Genomic DNA, 13812 nt, shown 5'->3' on the forward strand with positions numbered 1-13812 from the left:
TCCCAAGATAACCATCAGCCAGCAGGATAGGAGCAAAACCAATCGCTCCGTCATCCTTACAGGAACCTGTGGCTATAGTACAGGGCATGGAGCAAGCGGGACGCCGTTGAGACCGGTGGGCACTGAGGCCGTGTGCATGAGCGTGCACGCTGCCATTCTGGAAAAGAGCGCAATACATAATATCAATTCGGTTAGGATGAAGGGTGCTAGCGTCTATTGTTGGCATGACAAGCTAAACATAAAACCAACTGTCTATCGGTGCGCCCAACCAGACCCTTAAGATGAACAGCTCAAATCTTAGCTTACCAGGAGGTTAAATATACTTGATAAGACAATATGGAGCTGTTTATCAAGCGCAAATGTAACCCCGTCCCAAATCTTTTAGGTTCTGCAGCTAACTAAAGGTTTACCGATCTATCTATTGACCGCGCCGCGATGCCCGGACGATTGGGGGATCGCAGTGGTACAGAAGTTCCCCGACTGCTCGTTTATGTATGGCCCTTGACTTGCGTCCGCAGTTGTTTCAGTAGTTTCAGTCGTACAGAACGGCAGGCTACCACCGAAAAACCCGTTGGCTGGCGGTTTCCAGTAGTGCCATTAACCCATCTTCGCGCGCAGAAAACCTGCTGTCAGTGAGACCACAAGTGTAAAACGTGTCGATTGTCGAACTGAAATGAAGGAGGTGCACCTATTCTCTGTGTCATCTGCAGCTCCGCACATTTAGGCTTAGCAAGGTCCCCTGAAGGGCTTGACAGTCCTTTTACTGCCTGCAGTAATCCTTGCTTGGCTGCGTGCGTTGAAACTCGCTAAGCCTTGAAACTCGCGAAACGATGTTAGGGGGTGTTTCCACTTCGATTTAAGTCACGGGTTAAGGCTTAATGCGTCGGATAGGGAAGCATCGCGCGGATTAGGACGGATTTGGCGGATTAAGGTTGGCGGGGTTAATTAAGAGTTCGACGCCCGTATTCGCGAGTTTCGCGGATGAAATGTAGATTAACATGCTATCAAATACGCACATTCTTCCAATACTGCTGATCGTGCTGTTTAGTGCTGCTACATTTGCCGCCGATCAGTCTGACCCTGAAGATAACAACCTCAGCATGACATGCTATGCTAAGATGGACATATAACTGTACGTTATGCTTCGTAACCACTACCAACGGACATTCACTCGCATGCATGATGGCCGGGGCATACTTTATCCTTCGCCGCCACATAAGCCGCAAAGCCTTTTAAAAGCAGTAGGACTGAGGGGACAGCCCTGATTGACACCTTGCATAGATTCAAAAGGATCACTAAGCTCCCCGTAAGTACCACACGCAAAATCAACCTATCATCGCCTGCCGTCAGGGCATCGGGCATAGCCCCGTGTAATCCGCGCTCACGAAGGTGCTGTCAGAGAAGGTGGTGCGACACTCGACCAAAGGCCTTTCCAAAGTCAACCTGTCACACATAACTGAAGCCTAAGCGCTCGTCCACCGTACACAGCCAACGTAGCTGGGCGCACGTCAGCGACGAGGGCAGCATTTAGAGTATGTACCACTGTTCCCCTTCCTGTGCCGCCCGCTTCACCGCCGACAACGAAGGGCCGAGTACGGTGTGAAGTAACGGTAATCTAACGGTTCCCAAGATTCGCAAAACGGGGGAATTATAATTGGCTGAATAATCGAAGGGTGAGTGGGTGGGCTACTCGAAAGCAAGGAATCCAATTGATTTGCGCAAGCTGTTGCGTAATGCTCGCGTAATGCTCGGGTTCGCGTTTTGAGCCGCAGCTACGACGATCCCGCCAAGCTGTGACCCAAGGGTCCCAATCGTCTGCCATGCGCCGCCTTTGTGCATGGGCCATCTTTAACCTTTGCACCACCTGCAACCTGCTGATTCGAAAGAATCCTTAGAATGAGGTGACATATTGCGGGAGTTCTTGGGAGATTTGCTGGTCAACGGCTATCGCTAACTTATCACCAGATTCTCATCCGGCAGGGTCATGCTGAGCCGGATGCAGTAGCCCTAAAGTAGAACAAATTGCTGGCGCTGAGTCGCTATCTGCGATGGACAGCCGCCAACACACCGGTCCCATTCCCGTCGGGACCCTGCTGCGCGAGTCAAGGGTGTTCTGCCTGCCGTGAAGCCCTTGCATGCACGGCCATGAGTGCGGGATTATCCGCAAATTCCGGATAGATTATCCGCGCGTGATCCCCTACACATCCGGACTTCTTTCGGGGGCTTTCCCCGCCCTCAACCTGGTGCTGCTTGCCGAGTTGCTGCAAGCTGCCGGATGTAGATTGCGAAGGTAGACACAGGAACCTCCAGGAAATTTGCTTGCCTGGGGATCTAGAGAAAGTCTACCGATGCCGTTGCCTGCCCTTTCAGCACCCCCTCTCTGTATCTCCCACTTGTTCTACTTGCAACCATCCCGTGACCACTTTGTCTTCCGAAAGGGCCTCGCCCGATAGCGATCACGAGGGAAGCTAGGCGCACCGCGACTGGGGGGGGGGGAAATGACGATGCCTCTCCGGGTGGGAGAAGCGGTGCGCCTACACACCGACTGTCTCCAAAGGATGGCAAGATAGGGTCTGATCCTGGCCAAATAAACGCCTCAAATCTCTATCAAGCACCTTAAGTCTCTGTAATAAAAACATACCTTTCACACTTCCTCTCCCACCAAATGCAAGCTTCGTCTCACTTTGGACCCGTACAACCTTAGCAACCACCTTCACCGTACCCAGTACTTCTGAAAATACCAAAGATGTAATTTATTGTACTTAACCGCCATTGCAGTTCTGATGCCGACGTCTGAGGAATCCCAGAACACGCAGTAGGTGAACATTCTGACATCAGAAAGCTTCCTGTGAAGAAACCAGAAAAATCGCGGTGGGCTTCTCTGTCCGTCCGTGCCTCTGCCCCTCTCCATCTACCGCGCAAAGCCACCGAAAGTAATCAGGAAAGCGCATCCTTGTCCCCGCACAAGTGCTGTGAGCGAGTATTGCAACGTCGGAACCTTTGTGTCAACTTACCTCGGCTACCGTCCGGAATAATAACGCAATCCGAGCACCGATTCTGCCGCCATAAGTGCGTGGTAGCATGGCTTTCTTACTTTCCGACGCGGTGAACGACAGCTACAGTTTGCTAAAGGCTCCGCGGCCCAGCATGCAAGCCCTGATGCTGGATGCCATCACCCAGCAGGGCAAGCTGACGGAGCTGGTTCTGAAGGGGCAGGTGGAGCTGTCAAGGGTACGCATCTGGTGCATGAGATTGAGGGCATATGTAAAATCACTGATGCGAATTTCACCGTGCCGAATGAGCTCACATGTCGATAGGCGCACTTATCCGCATCTCGCTCGCCGTGCGGATAAGGCATCACTCCCATACGTCGTATGTTTGCGGGAACAGTTGTACAGGCATGACAGGAAGTAAACCTCAACCATCGCCTACACTTCCCACGCAACCCTTTCGACGCATGTTCCGGTGCATGACTGTGTGTATGATTGCTGTCCTTTCCTACTTATCTGACCTGGTGTTTAGGTATCCTAAGCTTGCTGTATGTGGCGTGCGTCACCACAACGAAGTCTGCCCGAAATACCTTCCCTGCCGGTTACCTACCTCATTATCCGCAGTTCCATCTGATCAATCTCACCACTCAGTGCACCTACTTAAAACTGATTGTGCCCACCCGATAGAGGTGTCCACGCTCGTGTTAATGGTTAATACACAACAACAATTTCATGCTGCCTCACTGAAAAGTGCTTCATCATCAGGCGTGCGGCTGTCATACAGTATCACAATTTTCCTGGCCCTTGCTGATTTCTCTATCGGCACATCCCACGCACCGATCTGCAGTCCATCGCTCTGTGTTTGGAGGTTCTTGGTTTGGGCACCAGTTCCCCCGACCGGCATTCCGCTGCCGCCCGGGCCCTAGTGAGCCTGGTCACACATCAGAAGCTGCGACCCGCCGTGGACAACCTGCTGGTCATGAGGCGACTTTGCCGGATCATCGAACTCACAGATTCTGCAACAGCACTAGCGGCGGCGGGGAAGGCGCTGTTTGAGGTCGCGGATGATGCTTCTTGGAGAACCAAGGTATGCGAGTGCGCGTGGTAGCCATCGCACGGTACGGCACACACGGTCAATACATATTAACTGGCAGAGCACGCACCAATGCCCCCGGGAGATCCCGGGATCGAGACCAGTTAAGGTCGAAAATCCTTCCAGTGGTGGAAGGTGAAGTGCCCCTAGTCGATGGAAGGTGGTGACCTGGGATACTTGCAAGCTGAACAGGAATGCAGTTCAGCCGCCGTCGGTCCGGCAGATTCCATTGGATGCTGGTGGTGGTTGCAGAACCTGGGCGATCCACTGAGAAGTTGACTAGGGTGGCTAGATGAGGGTGCTTCGAAATACCTGGGAGGTTGAGTCAAGGTGCAATCGCGTGCATCACGTGATGTCTGGGCTCGCTCACCTTCATGCGATGAAGTGGTCCAAGTGAAGAGCCCACACTACATGCATACAAATGCACATGCATTCCTAGCTCAATATTTATACACAGATAAATATCTCTGCCTGCTACCCGGTCATATTCGATGGAACAAGTAGAGCTAGCAATCAGGCAAGATCAACCTGCTGCACACACTAACATGAGTGTTCTGCACGCAGCCCCCGACTAACCCCGCATCCTGAATAATCTCTTGCATGCCCCACCAATTTGACATCTGTGCAGGGCGGCAGCACTGCCGAAATTCTTCGAGAGGCGCTTCTTCGCTGTGTGGACACCATCACCTCAGTTGCTGAGCAGCAGCAGAAGAAGAAGCACAAGGAGAAGCAACAGCAGCAGCAGAAAATGAAGCACAAGGAGAAGCAACAGCAGCAGCAGAAGAAGAAGCACAAGGAGAAGCGACAGCAGCAGCAGCAGCAGGACGCAATCGCGGGAAAAAGCTGCACTAGTACTCGGGAGAGCGGAGCGGAGCAAGCAGGCACTACGTCTAGCACGCCACCACTGTTCATGGAATCGGGTGCCACACCTGATGCGGACCAAATTGCCTTGGTGACCGCTGCCGCTGCCGTTCTGCGGCCCCCCGTGTTGCACCTGCTCAGCCCTGATCAGCTGCAGGAGGCATCTGGCGCGCTGGCGGCATGCATTGCCAGTGGCTGCGGCTGTGCAGAGGTACTCTCCGCCCTGTCTTCTGTGGTTCAGTTCGGACCCACGGATACAGACCGTGTTGCCGCTGCATGTGCAGCGCTGAACTGCGATGGCATGGTTGCAGCGATCTTTAAATCTGTGGCGGCCGGTACACAGTCAGCCAAGGCCGTACAAGCTACAGAGATACTGGAGAGTGAAAATGGCAGCAGCAGCAGCAGCAAGAGCGATGGTGCAGCTTGTATGGTGACAACGAAAGCCTTGGGTCGTACACCGATCAAGCTTACGACCAGTGCTCAAAACGCCCTGTCGTGTCTGGCGGCAACGTTGGCCGCCTGCGTGACGGCGGGCAGTCCACCACACATCTCCACAGCCACTAGTGATGAAACCATGGCAGAATTATTGCTGCCCCTTCTGCAGCTGGAACCTCCGGAAGCTATCCACACCTTGCGCACCCTGCTGCTCCTCATGAGCCTCAGCTCTGCACCTAATGGCCTGGCAAAAGCTGTAGCAGTTGCCTTAGCTCCTGGTGGCTGTCTGCATGCCATGTCAGGCGCTGTGCTGGCTGCCATCAAAGCTCTGCTAGGGGATAGTTCAGTCGCAGATTTCGCTGATGCCGCCTGTGCGACAAGCCTCCTGCTCCTCACCACATTATTGCTTGAGACGGGCGGAGTGACGGTGGAGCAGCTACAGGAGCAAGCAACAGGGCTGATACAGGCCGCAGTGGGCGTCGTTACGGGTGAAATGCCGGGACCAGAATGGCATGGGCTTTTCACCTCCGTGGCAAGCCAGGGTGATAGCAGTAGTTCTACTAGAAGGACTAGTAGTCCTTCTGTGCGTTACCCGGGCACGCTGAGGTCGGCTGCAGCCAAAGCCTTGTGTCCGCTATTGGAGTGGGTATCTGGGCAGGATACCAGCAGTGCTGGCCAGCCAATTATTGCCACTTTACAGCCGGACAAGGTAGCGGACGCACTCATTGCAGGCGTGATGTCATCAGCTGGTAATGTTAGCGGGAATGAGGGGATTTTGGAGCAACTGTGCGTCCTCACGCCAAGCCTACAGCTATCAGATCCGGGTCCACGTTGGGCAAAGTTCAGCTTGAGGTGGGTGCATATGAGATTGAAGGGGTATTTTGATGTAATTCCTGCACTGCGACATGTTAAGGAGTGGGCAGCATAGCACGCATTGAGATAATAATGAAGGGATGGAACGGAGGGCATGATAATGACATGCACCACGTGCATGCACGAATGGGACTATCCAGTATGTGTTTGACGATGGCGCAATGTCAGGGGTGAAGGTCCACTGCAAATACGCACACATAAGTCGTACATACTCCCGCACCAAAAAAAGGGTAATGACGGCTGGTGCATTGCACACCCGAACACGGCTGGCTGGGGCTGCTGCTGTACAAAAAGGCCAACAAGAATGTATCTGTCGACCATAAAAAGTGCCATGCGTAAGGCGGACAATAATGTCTCGCTGCATGCCATATGCCGTATATTCCATGCAAACTGCCCTGCATCCAACCACCCACATCTTGCCTCATGGAATGTGCAGGGACTTGTATACGCTCATCGAAGCCCTCCTGGACATCATGGTGAATCAAGCAGCGGATGGTCCTAACCAACACAAAGTCCCGCAGCTGGCGGCTGTGATGGCCCTGTCCCTGTGGTCAAGGATCCCCGGCATCCGCGGGGCAGGCTTGTTCAATTTCGATGATGCAAACGCCTTCTATGAATTACTCCTAAAACTCGTAACTGCTGCCCTCCAATCTGTCGCTTCCGCTGCTGCCTCCAACCCCACATCGGTGCAGCAGCTGTCTGACCTGGCGGGGGTACTGAATGCGGTGTTAGGCTGTCTACAGCCGCAACTGGCTCTCTCGGGAAACCAGTGCCTGCCGCTGTCACCAGCCCTTACAGAGAAGCTGCTTCCCCGCCAGCAGGTTACTACAGCAAGTATTGGGGTCGGTGATAATAAGGGGGTCAACCTGCTCCACCTTCGTTACGACTTCATCAAGCCTGCACTGTCGCACTGCAGTGGCACACAACGGTGGCGCAGTGCTTACAGTTCTCGCACCATTTATGGCCCTCGTCCAGAGTTTTCTCTGCAGTTGAAGTGGAACTTTGAGGTGGCTCCCCCGACCGAGGCATGGACCTCATTCGTTAACAAGCTTACAGAACAGGCACAAGGATCCAGCAGCATCGGCTACATTGATGGACATAAGACTGTTGCAACCACGACCGTTGAGCCTCTGTTGCAGGGACTGGCTGTGGCGTCCTCCCAGCTGACCGAGATGATTGGAAAGCAGCTGCAGCCCCCCAGCCCAGCTGGCAGGGAAGGCGAATGCGTACTGGGCCTGGAAACAGCTGCAGTTTTGCGGGCGGCAGTGCAGGTGGCGGGTAACACGGCTAAGGTTCTGGCGCTGTGTGTCCCGCCGCCTCTAGCTGACATCAACAAATGATGGGCTGGGCAACAACAGCCACAAGGTTTTGAAGCACCGGTCAAAGAGTAGATTGAATGTTCATCTGATATGGCCATGGCTGATGAGAGAAGTAGCAGGGATGATAAAGCCCTAGTCCTTAACCACCTAGTTCTGGTTGATGAGTTGGACCACCTAAACATGGAATAGTACGTATCCATCTGTGATCAATTTTGGTGGAGTTGGTGCAGTTGATGCAATCCAGGGGCGCTCGTTCAAGTGCACCAGGTGCAGCAGTCTATCTAATACTTTACCTCGTCTCTTGATATGAACTCTAGTTACAGTGTGCGCTTAGGTATGCAATTTCGATCGATGCATGATCACGGATGGTTGCATGCAGGAGCCCTAGCTTACGTATGTATCTTACGACCCCCTGAAAGCTGCCGCCATGTAACGCACCTGTAGGAGACGGACTTTTCCGCCCCCGATGTTGAGAATGAAATTTTGTTTTCCTTGCACTCGTGCAACCCATAACCAGGGTTCGCCCCGTCTTGACAGCTGGCCAGAAGAAGGTTCCATACCTGGGTGCCAGGTTATGGCGCCAGTGTTACTCTCTGTGTCTGCAACCGTCAGCCTTGCAACAAAATACCCACCCCATGATCACATGTTGCCTGCTACCGTTCACTAGGGTTAGGAACATCTGGTAAGGCACGGTCCATTGCCCCCGGGAGATCCCGGGATCGAGACCATTCAGGGTTGGAAATCCTTCTGATGGTGGAAGATGAAGTGCTCCCACTCGGGGAATGACTTGGTCATGGACGGGTTTTCCAGTCAGGGATCCGGTCATGTATGTGGTCATGGATCCGGTCATAATTTGTCATTAAGTCATGGATCCGGTCATGGATCAGTTTATAGTTTGCGTAAGCCAAGTGCAGGATATGACTGGTTGGGGTCATGAAATGTATGCAATTCATGATGTCAATTTATGAAAAATGGGACCGCGACCAGTCATGGCTGAACTTTATGACCCCATGAGGTCATACAGTTGGTCATGTACCTGCTCATTACTATTTATGACATGCGGAACATGACCAGGTCATAATGCGCATGGTATTCCATGACGCAACAATGCAGGCCATGACCACCCTGGCCCATGTTTTGCACTCATTCCATGAGTCGTTCACTGCACTCCATGACTATCCTGGCCCATGTTTTGCACTCATTCCATGAGTCGTACACTGCACTCCATGACTACCCTGGCCCATGTTTTGCACACATCCCATAAGGTGTTCACTGTGGGCATTTAAGTCATCAACCCATCAATCTGTGGGCTCCAGACTCCAAGTCTGCTATCACAAATAAATGTATGTACTCCACAACACTCCACACCGTTAAGGTGACAAACCTCAATGTTTCAGTGGATCACTCAGGTAAATCACCCACCAGCAACATCCTATGAAGTAAGCCGGATTACCTGCAGCTCAACTACATTCCTGAACCACAACTGCCTTCCACTATCAATATCATAACTATGAACTTCACTCCTTGCAGGTCTCAATCCGTAAACCTCCAGGGGCTTAAGTGTGTGCACTAGTAGTAATGCCTGACCCCATACATTTCTCTATATGCCACCACCAAGCCATCTATTAAAGGTCACAAAGATTGTGAACTCCATACTGCTGCATGCCTGCTAACCCACCGCCTTGCGCTTCCCCAGCAGTCTCTTCCTTGCTGGCCCCTGCTGGCCGCCTTTGTGCCCTGCTTGGCTGCTTCTTTCACTGCACCTGCCCTGGCAGCTTGTTTCACTGCAGCAAGCTCAGCCCGCATCTCTGCGATGACATCGTCAAGTCTCTCACCAATTGCAATCAGGTCCTCCAAGGAGTCACCCTCTGGCTCACAACCAGCTGGCCCCATAATTGTTTTGCCAGCAATCACAGCTCCTAGTCGATGGACGGTGACGACCTAGGATGGCATTGACTCGCGAACCGACCATGAATGGAGTAGAGCCGCCGTCGATACGGCATATATTCCGCTTGATGCTGGTGGTGGGTGCGGAATGAAGCGATCCACTGAGAAGTTGACTAGGGTGGCTAGATGAGGTTGCTCCGAAGCACTGGGAAAGGCAGGGTTTCGCCAGGTAGCGGCTACGGGTGAAGATATGCCCCCCTGCTCCAGGAGAAGTAACGTCATACCTGCGGTGTCTACATAGCAGGTGAGCTTGATATCATGGACGCGGTCGATGGGGTAGCCACGCACTCACTCTACCCCGGGTAGGATATACACTATGACGACGGGTGATCGCGTTACATCGCGTTAAATTCGCGTTACGAGGCTTTAACGCGAGTTTAACGCGATGCTAACGCGATGTAACGCGATTTTAAGCACTGATAACGCACCGGTTCGCTTGAGCGTATGGCATAACGCACGTCATCTTTATTCGCATGCGAACGAGCTGAGTAATTTTGGCTGGCAGTGCGTTAGCTTAAGCATCTAACGCAAACTAACGCAAACTTAACGCGGTCGTAAACGCGACCAGGTGACTTTTAACGCGAGCGTTACCTTACCTATAGGTGTAACGCATACGCAAGCGAATGTCATACGCGGCTGCGACTGGTGCGATTGCGTATGCATATGCGAATGCGGCGATTGATATCGCGAGTTTTACGCGACCCTAAACGCGACCAGGTGACTTTTAACGCGAGCGTTACCTTACCTATAGGTGTAACGCAAACGCAAGCGAATGGTGCGAATGCGTATGCATATGCGAATGTGGCGAATGAATTCGCGAGTTTTACGCGACCCTAAACGCGACCAGGTGACTTTTAACGCGAGCGTTACCTTACCTATAGGTGTAACGCAAACGCAAGCGACTGGTGCGAATGCGTATGCACATGCGAATGTGGCGAATGATATCGCGAGTTTTACGCGACCCTAAACGCGACCAGGTGACTTTTAACGCGAGCGTTAGCTTAGCTATAGGTGTAACGCAAACGCCTGCGACTGGTGCGAATGCGTATGCATATGCGAATGTGGCGAATGATATCGCGAGTCTTACGCGAGACCATGTGACTTTTAACGCGAGCGTTTCGCCAAACGCAAGGGATTGCGAATGGCATACACGACTGCGAATCCTGCGAATGCATGTGCTACCATTTGAATTTTACGCGAGTGACGGCGACTTGCGTGCGGGACTGCGAACTGTACGGCCAACCGTGCAATACAAAAGCTTTACAATAGCAGTACACGAGCTGTACAATGTGCAAAGTGCACCGCCGTTGCACATGACCTGCAGGTTCACAGCTGTGAACCACAGCACCCACTGCTTTCTTCATACATTTGAACTATCCCTGAATGACAGGTACGAATTCATAGCAAATCCTAACATGACCGATGCAACTCAGCCAGCAACTCTTACCATGAAAAAGGGTCCAACAGTCTAACGTCAGAAAAAATGGACACACAAATGTTAAGCGCATGTAAATGTACCACAATACAGCCACTATTGTCTTCTTATTAAAGCGCTCAATCCTCGCCTCCGCTGGTGTCATCTTCACGAACGACGGCATATATCTGCATATGAAGGGATCACAACAAATCATTGTTTAGGCAGGAACACATAGTTGTGAGCATGTTACGTACAATGACGGCTGTAGGTGTGACACCGGCATAACGTGCCTCGAAATAAGGCAATAAAAATCATTTAGTTAATAGCCATGGTCTTTGCACCCAGAGCTTCATACCTCCGAAACGCCGCTACGTGNGCTGCCACGTCCCGTTTGAGCCCGACTCTNGNTCATATCCTTACCACCATCCTTGCGCCTGTCCTATTCCTTGCGATTCTCCTGCTCGTGTCCTTGGAATGTAAAATGGCAAGGCATAATGTCAGTGTATGCACCTGCATGATGGCCACTTACTGCCGGTGCCGTCTAGTCCCCCTTTTCCTGCTTTCCCCTGCTTGCCTGCGAATGAATGGTGCGCCATTATAGAGGAAGAAAGACAGATTCTTGTTATGAAGATGCTAATTCATTAGGCTTTACCTTACACTGTCGTCATTGGAGGATCAGCGTGAGTATAAGAAATGCATACGCGCTAAACAACAAATTCAAGATAATCTTATTAGTGCAATGCGCGCAATGAATTACTGCCCTGAGGACACGGGCAGCACTGGGCCTTACGCCCAACTTACTCCCAACTCCCAACTAACCCTCTTACTTAACGCAAGCTCGCATAAGTTGTTGCGTCAGAGACAAATGCCAAAGGAGAAGATACCCCCTCTAACGGTTGAAATACTGAACCACCACGGCGCTTCGTGCCGAGCCGCAAGAGGGCCAAAGACGTGAGAGCTGCCAGACAGGCGCGCACACCGAAACTCCCGAAGCCAAACGCCTCGAAAGACCTCCGAACGACACCCCAGCAGCAGGGGCGGCGGACGCGCCACCTCTACGCAGGCAAAAGAGGGAACAAAATAAACGCAAAGTGCCAACAGACTGACCCACCGCCACCGACTGACGTGCTCATAGAGCTCTGGTGCCGACCAATAACCACGCGCCACACGATCATGCAGGACCGCGCCCCACGAATGGCGCGATGCATCCACTGAAAGCTCAACTTGGTGAGTACTGGTGAATAGCCGCCGAGCATTGGTGGGTAGGGATGTCCGCCCACCACCCAAAGTCACGTAACGACCCACGGGGCAAGCACACTCGACCATAATAACCAACCGGTTGCTTCATATCATCGTAACAATTGCGGAGAAATAAGAGAGCTGGAGTAAGGGCCAATTTGATGCTCTATGCAAAACTACAAAACTTAGCCAGCTCGCACTTCTGCACCAGACGCTGATTTTTCTTTGCCGTGATCCGCAACCCGATCGCCAGCCACCACAATTTTGCGAGCTTTTGCTTAGGCACCTCAAACACACCAGCTGACGTATTGACAGTAATGCCTAAGTGATACACTGACTGCGACGGCTCCCACTGGCACTTGGTGGGATGACATGACAAACCCAAAAACTCGATCATCTCACGCACCCAGCGTGCGCAAAAACGTGCTTGCTCCTCGGAAGTAAACATGATTAGGAAATCATCCAAATACGGTAGTACTCGCGCACCCGGACGTGAAGGACGCTCTATCTGGGAAACGGGAAAAAACTTGTGGGCCGAGAGCAAGGGGCGAGGGACACTTGTGACCCTTGCCCGCCGCAGCCAAAGAATCCCGCCAAATACGCACCACATTGTGCATGTACTGCTGAAGAGACGGTGTCTCTTTGGGACCTAGCAGACACGGCCAAGAGTAATTGGCCGTTACACGTAGTCGGGAGGTCCACGACCTGCCACCGATAGCCCCTTGCTTGGGCGTAAACATATTGAGTCTGAGGTGCTGTTACCGACACACAGCAGGGGCTTTAAGGTAGCCTGTCCTGACGGGCGGCCTGTCAGTATTCTAGCACCTTGACAGCCGCCAGTCATAACAGCCTGACGTGGGGCCTTTCGCAGGCCCGGGGCGACACGGCACACCCCCTTCAAACCAACATGCCCCCTCAAGTCGCACCAGGGGCCTGACTGCAAACTGCTAGTACTGACGAGCTCGCTCGGCCGCCAAGTCCGCGGTCCAGGCCGGCTGCTCAACGCTCAGCAGACACAATCGCAGCTTGCCAGCCTTCAGCCTGTTGGCTTTGCGGTCTGGTGCCGCAGTCCAAACACACACGGAAAACAGCACGGCACAGCACCTTATGCCCTGCCTACGGTGCCCTTCGGGCATTAACCTGCCCATTCGGGCGCCTGCTCACGCACCCTTGGTGCCCTCCTACCTCAACACACTTCTTTTAAGCCCTCAGCATTTTTCCACTCCCCCCTTGCATGGTGCTCTGTCGATCTAAGTGACGCCCAGCACCGTGCGGCAGTGCACGAACTTGATTTCACCCAGTGCCTTGGTGAGAATGTCAGCCACCGTGTTGTTGGTGGTACAATAGCTGAGCTTAACCTCACCGCGCACGGCCGTTTCACGCATGATGTGGTGGTGCACATCGATACGCTTGGAGCGCACTAACGTGATGGGGTTGTTGCCGAGGCTGAGCGCGCCTTGTGAATCCAGCTGGATGTTGATGGCGCCGGGTGACAGGTCCAGGTCGCCCGCCAGCTTGCGCAGCCACATAGTGCCTCGTGCACGGCTGCTGCGGCGGCCTGGTACTCGGCCTCCACGGACGAGGCAGCCAAGGTGCGCTGCAACTGGCTGCTCCAGCTGACCGCTGCACTGCCGAGCA

At 53.0% G+C, this 13812-nt stretch overlaps 1 protein-coding gene across 1 annotated transcript; it reads left to right on the forward strand.

Annotated features, from left to right (window-relative positions):
* Positions 1 to 3081: 3081 nt before the first annotated feature.
* Positions 3082 to 7592, forward strand: VOLCADRAFT_95558 (uncharacterized protein; the record flags this gene model as incomplete). The annotated part of the gene is made up of 4 exons (XM_002954667.1): positions 3082 to 3231; positions 3838 to 4077; positions 4712 to 6231; positions 6689 to 7592. The coding sequence occupies 4 exons, from the start codon at positions 3082 to 3084 to the stop codon at positions 7590 to 7592; spliced, it is 2814 nt and encodes a 937-aa protein (XP_002954713.1).
* Between the last annotated feature and the right edge of the window lie 6220 nt (positions 7593 to 13812).

This window comes from Volvox carteri, assembly GCF_000143455.1.
Source record: "Volvox carteri f. nagariensis unplaced genomic scaffold VOLCAscaffold_45, whole genome shotgun sequence".
Classification (NCBI taxonomy): domain Eukaryota; kingdom Viridiplantae; phylum Chlorophyta; class Chlorophyceae; order Chlamydomonadales; family Volvocaceae; genus Volvox; species Volvox carteri.